Source organism: Indicator indicator, chromosome 24 (genome assembly GCF_027791375.1).
Source record: "Indicator indicator isolate 239-I01 chromosome 24, UM_Iind_1.1, whole genome shotgun sequence".
NCBI classification, from domain to species: domain Eukaryota; kingdom Metazoa; phylum Chordata; class Aves; order Piciformes; family Indicatoridae; genus Indicator; species Indicator indicator.
Window position 1 is genome coordinate 12,111,811 of NC_072033.1, and position 14,053 is coordinate 12,125,863.

The following is a 14,053-nucleotide window of genomic DNA, read 5'->3' on the forward strand; positions in this document are numbered from 1 at the left end:
TCTTTCCTTCTGCTCCACCATCACTCCTCTTTTCTTTATAGGGAGGCAAAGATTAGGGAAAAATCAGTGTGCCACTGCCTATCCAGCCCTACAGACAATACAACGTGAGATAGTTAGAGGTGGCAGTGGTAGAAACCTGAATAGAAGCAAATTACCTGAGAGGAAAGACATGAAGATGTCCCCAACACTGTGAAAGGGCAGCATGAAAAGAATAAATGATTAGCATCTCCATGGAGAAGGACCATGGAGTCCGGGTGGACAATAAGTTAACTGTGGGACAGATGTGCCGTTATGGCCAAGGAAGGTTCTCCTCCCCCTGTACTCTTCCCTAGTCAGACCACATCTGCAGTATTGTATCCAGTTCCGTGCTCCCTGCTTCAAGAGGGACAAGGCTACACTAGAGAGTGTCCAACAGAGACTATGAGGATGATTAAGGGACTGGAACATCTGTCTGATGAGGAAAGGCTGTTTAGTCTGGAAAAGAGAAGACTGAGAGGAGAACTCGTTGATGTTTACAAATATCTAAAGGGTGGGTGTCCTGTGATAGAATGAGGGACAACAGATACAAACTGGAACACAACATGAGGAAGAACTTCTTTACTGTAAAGATGACAGAGCACTGGAACAAGCTGACCAGAGAGTTTGTGGAGGCTCCTTCCCTAGAGACTTTCAAGACCCATCTGGATGCGTTCTTGTATGACCTGCCCTAGGTGATCCTGCTTTGGAAGGGGGGTTGGACTCAATGATCACCAGAGGTCCCTTCCAACACCTATGATTCTATGATTCCTCCAGACCTGGAGAGGGATGGGGCCACACAGGTCCTCCGCCAGGCATACCTGTGCTGACAGAGAGGAAAGCCACGAAATTTGAATTGAATCACAGAATGTTGTGGGCTGGAAAGGACCTTCAGAGATCATCTAGTCCAACCCCGCTGCCAGAGCAGGATCACCTATACCAGATCACACAGGAACTCATCCAGGTGGGTCTTGAACATCTCCAGAAAGGGAGACTCTACAGCCCCCCTGGGCAGCCTGTTCCAGTGTTCTGTCACCCTCACAGTGAAATAATTGTTCCTCCTGTTTCCATGGAACTTCCTATGCCTCAGCTTCCACCATTGCCCCTTGTGCTGTCACTGGGCATCGCCGAGCAGAGCCTGGCTCCACCCTTTTGGTGCTCACCCTTTACGTACTTACAAACATGAACAAGTCACCCCTTAGTCTCCTCTTCTCCAAGCTGAAGAGCCCTGGCTCTTTGAGCAGGTGCTAGCCCCACACTGCCCAGGAAGGCAGGTCCTGCACTTCTCAGGCAGGGCTGTGCAGGGCAAACAGGCGGCTCCGGAGGCGCCAGGCAGGCAACCTCCACAGCGGACTAAAGGATCCCGACCGCAACGGTGATTCATTAACGTCACTGACATCACCCCCAAAACTTCCACTTAGCAGAAGGCGATTCCCATCCAACACAAATGCTTTCTGTTGTATTTGACTTACGGATAATACAGCCTGTTCCAGCTTTTATCTCAGCAATTACTCATTTCCCCTCCGGGCTGGTCTGCCACTCCCATCTCTCCCTCCTCCAATGCTTTCCCATTCAAAAGCAATGTTTAAAAATAAATGTAATTATTTTAAAGGATTAGAAACAAATGGAGCAGTCATTCTGGGCGCAGTGCAGGAGTGCAGACACAGTATTTCATGGCTGCAATGAGCTGAGGGCCATGGTTCCCACCTATATGTGTTTCTAAGATGTAAGACCTGCAAGTGTATGTACAGTGAGTAGCCAGAGGCAGCAGCATGGGACAAGGGAACTCATTTTAATGAAATTTGGGGTGATCTGAATGTTCAAGGGAGTGTAAGCAAGTTCCACAAGACCTCTGCTTCAGCCAGAGGGGTTAAGAGGCAGAAGGCCCCCACCCTGCTCCTGCTGTTGGTCATCTCCTGGAACACTTGGCTTTAGGCAGCTCTTTGAGCACTCATGATGTCCCATTCCTACCCACATTCATAGGCTGGGCTCTGTCTGATAGAGTCAAGCCACCAAGTTGAGGTCCTGAGAAGCTGTCTGGAGCCTAAGTGGCAGAAATGAGCCCTGAAACATTCGCCAAGAACTTTTTCTCCCTATGTCTTGCAGTCCCAAGGGGAAGACTCAACAAAAGGGCCAACCTTGGCCATGCCTCTATGCTGAAACCAGCCACAGCGACTGAAACCACTCACCTGGCTGACTACCACTCAGCACTTCCAAGGAAACAAAATTGTATGGTTTTTTTTCCTCCCATGGCAGCAGCTGGACATCAAATAAACAACCACATCCATACATGTGGAGAAAGATGCTCACCAAGTCAGGAACTTATAAACCTGCTGAGCAGTCTTAATGTCCCTGGCTGGAGGACATGGCTCCAGCCATACACCCCAGCTCTTTAACGTTTGAGATGTTTGAAAAGCACTGTTTCAGTTCCCAGAATGCAACAAGATGGCACTCAGTGAGTCAAGATGCACATTTCAGATGGAGAAGGAGTTATTTATTTAGTCTCTGCTGTCCAGGATTAGCAACGACCTCTCAGAGAGCTCATCTATCACAGCAGCTTTACTGCACCTTATGCTGAGTCTGTGTTGCTAATGAATTATGGACAAATGTGCATCAGCTACAATATTTACATGTTTCATTGACTGAATATATACAAGGAAGAAGAGAGAGCGGCTGTGTTCCCATAGCACATATTTCCTGGTCATCCTGCTGTAAAAAAATAAAACCTCAGCCTTCCCACTGGAACTGATGCTCAATAACACAGACTATAAACAGTCTCCAGCAAGCAGTTGTGTCAGAGCTGAGGAGCACACAAGCACTACAGCATTTGGATTTGGCTGGGACATCTGAGTAGCACAATCAAGGAGAAAAAAGCCTCTTCCTCTAACTGTTTTTGACTGGGGGAAAATCACTTGCAAAAGGACCCACAGATAGCACGAACCTACCAGAACACACGGTGCTTTCCCTTTCCAAATGGGAAAGAGCAAGTTAGCATTTGGGGTCTACCAGTGGGAAAGCATCCTTGATCTCTTCCTGCAGATCTGCTTCTGACCAGCTAGGCTGCTGTTATCTTGATGGTTATCTCCAGTACCAGGCACAGAAGCAGCAGATGGACTCTTCAGTCATCTCCTCTTTTGTTTGTGGCATCCCTGATGGGGCAGTGGTCCCATGGAAACAGCTGCACTCATCAAACATGAAGAGCACTTGCATGGTTCTCCTGAGCTTGCATCAACAGCAGCCACATGTCAACACACGATTCCTGCCCAGGCTCTGTCTGCAACATGCCAGGTCTTTGCTGATGCATCTCTCACTGCTCACAAGCAGGGTTTGCCTGATCCTGCTGGTGTTCATCTCTATCTAGGAGAATTTTCCTTCTTTAGCTTTAACTCAGCCCATTTGATCTTGGGGCAAAGACAGACAGTTATGAAAAGTGCTGAGGACCCTTGAGGAGGCTCTATCTGCCTACATGCTGTGTAGCCCTCACACATAACATACTCAGAGGTGCTGCCAGCTTCACACAGTTGGTGAACTGTGCACAGAGGTGCAGCCTCTGTAACTTGGCACTTCAGAGATGCTTTCCAAAGCTGGATAAACATTATCATTTATGGCCAGGAAGTCAGCTCACGAACATGCTCCATCACGTCCTGAAGGCTTTGCCAAGATTTCTAGCTCACCTCACCTCTCTCAAAGTGCTCATCCTGCCTTTCTGGGCAACAGGCACAAGAAACACAGGCATGTGCAGAAAGGAGAAGTTAAAACAAGAAGCAGAGACCTCCCAGACAGGCTGAGACATAACTGAGGTTTCTAACAAGGCCAGGCCAACTCCCATTCCTTATCTCCCTCTATTTGCATTTCCTTGCCCTGTTGCTGTCACACATCAGTGTCTGAAGAGGCAGGACATGTGCAGAGGGACACACCACACCTCCTACCCAGACTTTCTAAAGATTGACATGTTTCTGGCAGCTGGGGCCCATGACAGGAAGGGACAGTGTGTCTGAGCTCCAGCTGCCTCATGCTTCTTCTCATGCAGCATTATGTCAGGTATCACGGTGCTGGCTCCGTGCACCGTCAGGGGAGGAGGGGTGGGATGACTGCCCAGCAGTGCCCATTCCAGCAGGAAGGCTGGACACAGCTGCTGCTGGAGCCTTGGAACATGGCAGTGTTCACCAGTTACTCATTTTTTCAGCTGAAAGTATCACTTTTCTGCTGACTTCTCTGTGCTCCTGGGCTTGCTAACAGGGTACAGCAGTGCCATGGGAAGTTCTTCTATTCACTCAGCATCTTTGTCCTGACATATCCCAAAGGGCTTTACAGATGTTATGTGCTGACTGTTTAAAACACCCATGCAGAAAATGTTTTCTCCTCCAGGCAAGTGTGATCTGTTCTGGTGAAACACAACAGCTGCTTACCAACATGTGCTGTGATATTAGAGCGCATTTTGGGGGCCAAGAGTGAAGATGCCAAATGAGAGTGAAGGAGGGGAATTCTGGCAGGGCAGGAACAGTTGTCAGCAAAAGTGGCATCGAACAAGGATTCCCAAAACATCTCTCTTCCTTCCTCCCTTGCTGGAGACCCCTGAGCCACTGATACATCCAAGAAACGCCATGACATTTCTATGATAGAGAATCACTTTGCCCCATGAAGCTCTTTTGCCCCCATACGCAGGTGCACTGTGCATCCAGCAACACCAACGTCTAAAAGAAGGAACTGAACGTTCAAATATTTATGAACTTCCCTTTGTCAGGGAGTTTGGCACAGCAAGGCAGACTTGCTTACCAATACATCTTTGTTTTAACACTTAGCAGCTTTAACCTTGGCTGGGACTCACTGGAATTTTATTTTAGGAGGTCCAAAAGCTCTACATGATCCTGATGAGAAAGAAATATAAGCTTCCCTTGTCCAGCTGAATCTACCCCATCCCTTTCATAAAGGCAACATACAGGCTGCAAACAGATGGCTAAGAAGCAACACTTCCATGGTTTGAAGCAGCTCTTTGGCATCTGACGTTGCCAAGGCGGATGGGAAGAGTCCCATGAGCCAAAACATAACTGCTCTGCAGGCTCCTGTTATTCTGCAAAGAGCAGTTGTTTCACTATGTACAGAACCAGTCTGTGGTTCTCATAAGTAGAAATGGGCAGCAGAGTCTCTGGTTTCTTGGGAGAACACATTTACCAGAGCATCACCTCAGTTCTTAAGAAGCCATGTGGGAAGTAAAAGACATCCCTGAACAATTTCAGAAACTAGCCCTGGGCTCTGCTAAGAAATCTCCCTGCTCAACAATGGTATTGGCTTTGAGCACTCACCTTCCCATTCTAGCACTCTGCTCCCATGGGGATGGCAAAGTTGTGGAAATGAGACCAGGGAGCTGATCTGGCTGAAAAACAGCCTAGAAAAACATTTAATTTTTGCTGCTTTGGCCAGACCAGTTTCTGATTTGTTCTCAGGGCAGAGACACAACCAACAGCACACAATTACAAGCTCAGGACAGGACAGAACTCACACTGGTATCTTTCATTTTTAGCCCAACAATTCAAACACTTTTACACACATCTAGGACTTTGACATGTACCTGTAAGGGTCATTAGGGTCTTTGGCATCACAGACGTCAGCATGGCCATGGCAGACACAGCGTCCTCCAATGCTGATATCTTTGATGCTGTAGTAATACTGGAGAGCACACAAGAAGTTGGGTGTTAGGATCATTATGACTAAGCTTCAGAACCGCCCTACTCAGGATTCAGCAGGACTTTATCCAGTAAAATGCTCACCCACAGTAAGGGTATTTCCTTTACGGTGGCAAGCTGACCTTGTAGGCTGCAATATCTGCCTATGGCAAGACCTACCCCCACACAACAGAGATCATTAGCTACAAGCTGAATCTCCCATTACAGCCAGAAAGCCACGTGTGACACCAAGAGCTGTCTCCTGTTGTTGGTGCTAAGCAAAGTTCTCCCCAAGCAGCCTCCAGCCACAGCAGCAGTGGCATTTGCTGCAGCTGTCTTCAGCTTGGGAAGCACAAGCACAGAGAGAGAGAATCCCCACAGGTAACATGTAGGGATGTCTTCTCCCCAGAGGTGGCATACAGCCCTCAAACACTTCCACCTCGTTAACAAGAGGTATGGAGGCCTGCCTTACCCTCCTGGTCACCGTAGGGTCTCTGAGAGCTTTGCCCATCAGGTGCCCAAGCAGAGTGTTTGTCTGCAGGAAGCGCAGTCTGATGTTGGTGGCTTTGGTGAAATTCCGCAGCAGAGGAGAGTAGGAGAAGTTCATGGCTCCTGGGCGCCCGTTTACCAGAGAGACAACAATCTGTGAATGCAAGCAGGGAAAACAAACCTGAGCAATCCTGTTTGATGGGAGGAAACTAAACTCCTTCCCTCAGCTGAACCCAATCTTTACCTCCCCTCAAGATGACTGCCAGCTCATTTGGTTAAGTTTAAGTGGCATCCAAAAGTCAAGAGGGAAGCAATTAATGAGAGCATGGAGAAGACCTGCAACCTGCAGGGGATGGGAAGGTGCAGCTGCTCACCTCCCCATTTTCCAAAGGCACGATCCGGGAGTACTCAGTAGTGCAGATGGCGTGGTCGTCCTTGGTGATACGGTCCACAGTGTGCAGCCCAAACTTCTCAATGCAGTCCCTCTTGGAAGCTTTTCACCAGCCAGAGGTGAGAGCAGTAAGAGAAACGGAACAGTTCAGAGCCCTGTATGGATTTTCCCACACTGGCCAAGAGGAGAGAAGGGTGCATGCTCTTTGTTAAGTATTCACGGTGTACAGGCTGCTTTGTGTCATTAACTCTGTCACTGCTGACACATAAACTCCACTAAGGGAGGGAGTCACTGTGAGAGTAACAGGCATGGGCAGAAACCTCCCCACATCACCTGATTGCAGCAAACCAGGAAAGTGAGAATATCCATTGCACCTACTGCAATCACCTGTAGGGAACTTATTCCTTGATTCTACCATTAAGCTCGCAGTTTAACCACCCTGAGCTCTAAGCCTGGTCTGAACTGGTTGCCTTGCTGGCACTGGATTGACTGGAAGGGCTGTTTGCTGCTAGAGCTCTGCTCCTGATGTAGGAGCTTGCACTATCACCTTCACATGGCCCCTTAATTACTTGGTTAAGTTCTGAAGAACAAGCCAGCACAGAACCACACAATGGGAGCAACCACCACCCAGAGCCACCACTGTGACATCTAACACCAGGCAGGGTGGATGAGGGGAAAGGACCTGCAGTGTTTGGGAGAGGCAGAGCAGGATGTCTCCTTCTCCCACCTTACTCTGAACTCTGCAGTCACTCTTAAACCGGTGCTACAAAAGAGAAATGCCAAAGCCACCCAGAACCACCTCTTGGGGACAGCAATCAAAGGTTCCTGCCACTAAGTGGCAATGCAAGGCTGGCTAAAGCCAGGGGACAGGCACCACCAGGCAGTCACACTGCTGGTCCTGCAACCTACTTTGGGGACACTGCATGCCAAGACTCTCCTTGCAGTGGTAGGAATGTCCTGGCTTCCTTGCATGGCTGCTCCAGCAAGTGCAGCATTCTGGTCCCCAGGATGTCTGATACTCTGGTGCTAGCAGAGCCAACAGAACCACAGTGAATGCGCTGGGGCAGTTCAGGACCTCACTGTGCAGGGTGATGAGCACCCACATTTACCCATGCAAAAACTCACACAGTGCCCCTCTCAGGTCACTTTCTGGGGTTGCTCCCCAGGGAAGAGCTTGGGACAAAGGCTGCTGCTCCTTCCCTCTCCCATTTCACCTGTGCCAGGAGCTCTCAAGCAGTGTGTGCCAAAGTACATGTTGCTCCTGAAGGTGTTTCCACGGGGAGAAGAAAGAAACAAAAACAGCAGCCAACGCAACCTGCTGCTCCTGCCAGCACTGCTCAGCTCACACAGGGAGCTGATGGGGAAACGTTAACCTAATTTATGGGATTAATCCTCCAAAATCTGTTGCAATGTGCTGCACTGGGAGGCTAAGCTGGCAAGAGGAACAGGAAGGGGGAATCACAGAGAGCCTCTGCCTCCCTTGCCTTCACCTCTGGCTCGCACCCACCCGCACCTCATCTCCAGCAACGTGGCCTCGCTCCACGAAACACTGTTTTGGCAACAGCAGGAGCTCAGATGCATCCACAGGAAGATGGTGTGGAAACATTTAACATCAGGTCTCTGGCTGCCAAGCTTTGTTTCACCAGGTGCTTTTTTAAAGGCAATTTATTCTGAAGCCCCAGGCGAGGAGCCTGTCACCACTGGCTCAAGATGATTGATTTCCAGAGCACTGCCACGGCTGGGCATGGAGACAGGATGCTCAGCAAGAGCAGCCACTCAGGAAAACCAAAAAACTCCTCCACTTATTGCAAATCTACACAACTGTGTGAGCCAAAAGCCAGGAACTCTGAGCTAAAACAGAGTAACCCATCAGCCTTTAACCACAGCAATGCTTAGAGGAAACAGCAGACTGGAAAAGCTGACCCTAAGAGGAGAAAAGGACAGAGCCTTGCTCTGTGCTGTGGCTGCCTTCCCCTCTGGGGTGGCACTGCCCAGCAAAGTGAGGCAAAATGAGCTAAATGCTAACACAATGAGCTCTGTGGGCCTGGGTGGACAGCTGGGACTGGGCATCTTTCACATCCCCTTTGGAAATGCTATGTGGGGGAACCCTTCTCATGGATAAACACCACCATAAATACCTCCTCGGGGCTCTTGGTGGCTGAGGACAGCACAGTGCCACCCTGCCATGATGCATACAGGATTCTCATTGCCACAGCCCCTCCAACCCTCTTCCCAAAAAAGCCACCAGCTGCATCAACATATGCTTTCCAGATTCCTTCCCCCTTCCTGCAGAACTAAGGCCAAAACCACTTCAGCAGCATGGCAGGGTGGCAGGGGGCAGCCTGAGGAACTGCACACCCTCCATGATGAGTGGGGCTCAAAGGGCAGTGCTGAGCTGGTGGGGACAGGGTCATCCATGGCAAGGCTCACTGGCATCCCTGGAGAATATTTCTGCTGGCTGCTTTTAACCTTGTTTCTGAACTGACCCGTGGTTTTATCAGACCACCTATGGAATTCTCCATGCCAAAAATAAAGCTCCGCAAGGGACTTCTTGTGCTAGTGAATCTGGCAGGTTTTGGAGCAGCCACCTCTTTATTTCCATGGGAACTTTCCACTGGGCTGCGTCACTGCATGTCACTTCTTGAGGGGGTTGGTAACAGAGCCTTAATGTTGTGGGTGGGAAGAGCACTCCAGACATTGAAGTGTTGCCACTTAAATTACGAACGAGCGAGAGGGGCAAGAGCCCCCTGCTCAGCCCCAGATCATGCAAACAACATGACCATAACAAGCCCCAGGAGAGGCTTCAGAGATGGAAGGGAAATTCTCACAGAAGACAGAAAAAAGCAAATCAGCCAATTTGACAGCAGAAATTCCCCAGCAGCCCCCAGCAGAGAGGAGAGGGGCTACCATGCTAAGGCAACACACAGTGGGTAAAATGCCTGCAGCACTTTCCTGCAGAAGAAAAGCCCAGCTGGTGTAAAGCACAGGCTGACAGGTAGGTCAGAAATATGAGCCTTTAGGGGCAGCCCAGGGCAAAGCCCCTGAGCACTCCAAGGTCCTTCCTTGTCAGGTTTTAAGCTCTGGCTGTAGATCTTAATTGACATCTTCTCCCAATTACTGCTGCTGCTTCTGGGAGGGGCTGGTGGTTAACAAGTTTCTCAGCATCCAACTACCTCTTAGAGCATTTGAGAGAAGAGCTTTGCAGAACCAGCTGTTTGTAAAAGGATCAGGTTTTAATCAGAGAATGGGGAAGTCAAACACAGACTGGCTCTCCACAGCCACCCTTTCCAGCTGTCTCTGATCCCACCTTGCACAGTGGCAGGACAGTGGTTCCCTGCCCTGCACAGGCTGTATCCCATCTGTGGATAAGAGTGAGATAAGAGCTTTGATAAGAGCAAGAGGACTGTTTACTGCATCCAGACTTTTCTGTTACAGCAGCCACTTGGAAGCAAGCCATTGGTTTGCTTCTGGAGGAGCTGAAATATGTCAGTCTGGATCCAGTACAGGGCAGGCAGACAGACAAAGAGAGGACAGCAGGGAGGAGATTATGAGAAATCTCATGTTCCAGACATAGATCAGCAATGTCCAACTACTGACACTGGTGCCAACTTTGGCATCCACAGAGATTTGGGTAGGCAGTGAAAATACTTTAAAAAATACAGTTAGACTAAGAGAGGAAAAATGTTCTCCTGGCCTGAGGAGTACCATAACTTCACTCAGATGCTCTGGTCTAAGATTCAACTCTTGCAGAAGAAACAGAAGACACGTACTCCATTGCAGCAATGGCAAAGACACAACTCCAAACCCAGCCTTACACTTGCACAAAGAGTTGTCTTTGCTGTGGCCTCACTACCTGGCAGTAAGTTGCAGCTCTCTTGTAACACTGAGGTACTTACAGGCAAAATACTGCCAGGGCTCATAGGTGAGGCCGAAGTCAGTCGATCGCTCCAGCACCCAGAGGTCAGGACGAGGGGAATTGGCAAATTTGATCAGGACATACGCAACGTGGAAGAGCTGAAAGAAAGGAACACAGAGTTAGTTGGCTACTTGAGGCATCAGGGAAACCAAGGAGAGCTTAGTGGGATCCAAGCCAAATAAATGAGCTGGCACTTTGCAGATCCTGCTGCTCCAAAGCAGCCTGTGGAGCAAAATCCTCCATATCTAAAAGGATGGTGATACGACACGGCTGCTGGAGAGAGCCAGATTAGGGCTCAGAGCCAGCTTACGGAGCTCAGCTCCCACCAGTCACAATGCAAACAAAACACAGACTCTGTGGCTATGGGCTGTACCCAGAAGGGTATGCTGGGCAACACTTTACACATAGCCTTGACATAGCCTGGTCAGGCAGTACTGTAATCCACCTATGAAACTCTTCTGGGGGACTTGGCTGTTGAGCTGTTCTAGGGGTAGAAAATGACACCCCAGGAATATCTGACTGCACCTTGCATTCAATATCACAAAACCCTTCTCTCTTATTTTTGTAAGGCTCTCAACACAGCAGGCCTGCTTCAAGCATGTTGAAGAAAAGTTAATTGAAGAAAAGCTCCATCAGAGCTTCTTTTCCCCAGGTGCCACAGGGAGGGGAGAATAGGAGACCCACTTGGCTTCAGCACAGCTCCAACACGGGGCTGCTCCCATTTGTCTGGACACTGACATGTGCACACACACCCCTGCCAAGAGTAAACTAAATGTACTCTTTAAAGAGCTGAAATGTCAGTGCTAGAGAGAAACAAAAGCCCCAGCAGAATTTCCCTTCCCCGGCTGGCACAGGCTCGCTCCAAGAATCCCCACTCCATCATCCTGTCACAAAGTGATATTTAAAGGCAAATAAAGTTCTCTTATCAGAGAAAATTCCTAACGTCAAAAACAACCCAAAAGGGAGTTTAATGCTTGAAAAGCAGAGATTTATAGCTGAGGAGTCCCTCCTCATACAAAGCTGGAGCTGTATGAGCACATGTCCCCCCAAGATTAACAGACATCCAGAGAAGCACTTGGACAAGGGCAGGAAAAGAACAGCTCCATGCCCATCTCAACTGTACCCAGCCGCAGGAGAGCCAGAACAGCAGCCTGCACCTCACTGTGCCCTGACCACACACATTGCTGAGCCAGAGAACAAGTATTAATAATAACATGCCTCCAAAATAACCCTGACAGTCCAAAGGGAAAAAGAGACATGGAAGAGGCATTTAAATCTACCAAGTCAACCACAAAGCATGAGTCTTGTTACGGTCCTTCAGACGAAGGGGTCTGAGCACTGTGGTGTGGGTATGGAGTAAGGATGGGTGCAGCCCTGCAGACTGATGACAGCTCAGTGTCTTCCTCAGCAGGACCCACAGATAAAAACTTCTTCAGGCTTCTGCTGCATGTTTCTCTGGCTCCAGGGCAGTTCCTCCTTACCAAGGATTGCTTTGGTTCCCACCATAGGCTGCAAACACCTGAACTTACACCTGGGTATAGGCTAAGGAGGCTTGCGAGGGATGCTTGGGCAGCAGTGTACAAGACTGAGCGGGGAAATCTCTGTGATCCTGAAGCACAGCAGGCCAGAGGCCATTCTCCAGTTGGGAATAGGCAGGAGGGTAGGCTTTGTCTCACTCAGGATTTGCACTGGTAAGGACTGCTGCCATCCAGATTGAGGAAATCATAGTGGTCACCCAAGAGAGTTCCTTGCCAAAAGACTTGCAAACCCTTTCACAGGGGAGACAAACATCCTTTCAAGCTGCTAAAAACAGGCAACCCAGACTTAAACACTGCTGTAATTCTCCCCCTGCAACATATGTGTTGTCAAGGCATATGAGACTGAGGATTGTTTTTTTTTTGGAGGAGCAGCATTTTCTGTTCACTGGTCCTCTCAGCAGGGCTGTTACTTGTTAGTAAAGCACAAGAGGCTTCAGCTCAGGCAGCTGCTTTCTCAGCAGGACTAGTTCTCACAGTTTAACATCTGTCTCTTTGAATGGGAACAGAGCTGAGCACCAGCCAGTGAAGTTACACCTTCCTTCCACTGTAAATCCTCCTACATGGAAGAAATTCATGATCCTGCTGGAACCTGCCTTTAGCTGGACAAAATTCACTCTGGCTCCAGTGTACCTGCACATGTTCTGGTCTCAGGCACTGGGAGAGCCTCTGCTTGGAATGAAGAGCAACAACAAACAAAATAAAATGTGAGGCACTTCCCTGTCTCCTGGTCTTTTTGCATGGGCAGCTACAAGTCTATAGTCAGTGACTCCCATAGATTTGGGGGTGCATGCATGTGGATGTGGACTGTCCTCCTCTGAAACTCCTCACTGTCCAGTTTCATACTGGAAATAAATGTTCCTCATTAAATGTCCTTGAGTCCCAACTGCTTGCACTCTCCCAGCTCTCAGAAGCGCCCTGCCTCTGGAGAGGATGGGTTATGATCCAGTCAGACTGGTGACTGGTGACAATCAGTTTTTGCACAAACACTGAAACTCACTGCAAACCCAAACCCAGGGCTCAGGGCTTTGCAAAATGAAAACAGACAAAAAAAGAACTGGTGCTGCTGGTTGCAAGCCCTGGGACTGGGGAGTGGCAGGGTCAGGCAGCACACAGGCTCATGACCCATATGAACCCTTTCTAGCTGAAAGATGATGATGGAGCTGGTTTTAGTACATTGAAGTCATGGGAGATGTGGGTTTGTGCATGTACACACATTGGGCACTGGGGAGAATTGTGGCCATGCTTGCTGAGAACTCCCTGAAAGACTGGTTCCACCCTCACTGCCAGGATCAAAATACCCAAGACAGGGCTAGCATGTTGACTTTCTATCTTTTATTGCTGCTTTTCACAGGAAAGAGCAAGAACCTTCCGCCTCTTACTGGGTACTGCTGGATCAGCTGCAGTATCTCAGCTGAAGCTCAGTTTGGACATTGCTGTCCTGCTCTCAAAGCCAGACACGATTCCTCTGCTCCATACCCAAGCCTGCTGTCAGCACTGCAGCACGCAGTTCGGCTGCTGCTGAATTTCATTCCAGTCGTGACCGTGGGTTTGGGACACAGAGCAGGCAGCCAACGCTGCACACACGCTCCTCTCCAGCACAGAAGGGTTAGGGGCACTCCTACACAGAGCACAGCAAATATTCAGGAGTCTGTGACCACACTGAACCCAGTCCTGGAACAGGACCTGCAATCCTGCTGTTCAGAGGGATTTTTGTCAATTCTGGCAAGTCCCCTGCCCTTCCATCCAACACTCTTATCTAGCAGAATATCAGAGCCTGCCGGAAAAAATAAAGGCAGATTGCCTGCCTCAAGTGCATATGCTGAGAAAATTCAGAGAGATACAAAGATGGAGCAGTAGCTCTAAAAATAGAGTTGGCAGAAAAGCCAGACTTTTCATTCCATGTTTAGTTCCAGTACAGTTCTGCCCAACCAACACTGCAAGAGAAATGCTCGGGTTTTTTTCCAAAGCCTTTATTTAGCTCCCATTATCAGTCAGATGAATCAAAACCTCTATGCTCCCAGCCTCTTTGGCACTTCCCTCC

At 49.1% G+C, this 14,053-nt stretch overlaps 1 protein-coding gene across 1 annotated transcript in view; it reads right to left on the reverse strand.

Annotated features, from left to right (window-relative positions):
* LAMA5 (laminin subunit alpha 5) overlaps positions 1 to 14,053 on the reverse strand; it is a 93,327-nt gene that overhangs the window by 42,311 nt on the left and 36,963 nt on the right. The window contains exons 3-6 of the mRNA XM_054392069.1: positions 10,455 to 10,572; positions 6,542 to 6,660; positions 6,151 to 6,321; positions 5,585 to 5,682 (exon numbers count right to left, since the gene is read on the reverse strand). Of these exons, the coding sequence (XP_054248044.1) occupies positions 5,585 to 5,682; positions 6,151 to 6,321; positions 6,542 to 6,660; positions 10,455 to 10,572 (506 nt within the window). The remainder of the gene's footprint in view (positions 1 to 5,584; positions 5,683 to 6,150; positions 6,322 to 6,541; positions 6,661 to 10,454; positions 10,573 to 14,053) is intronic.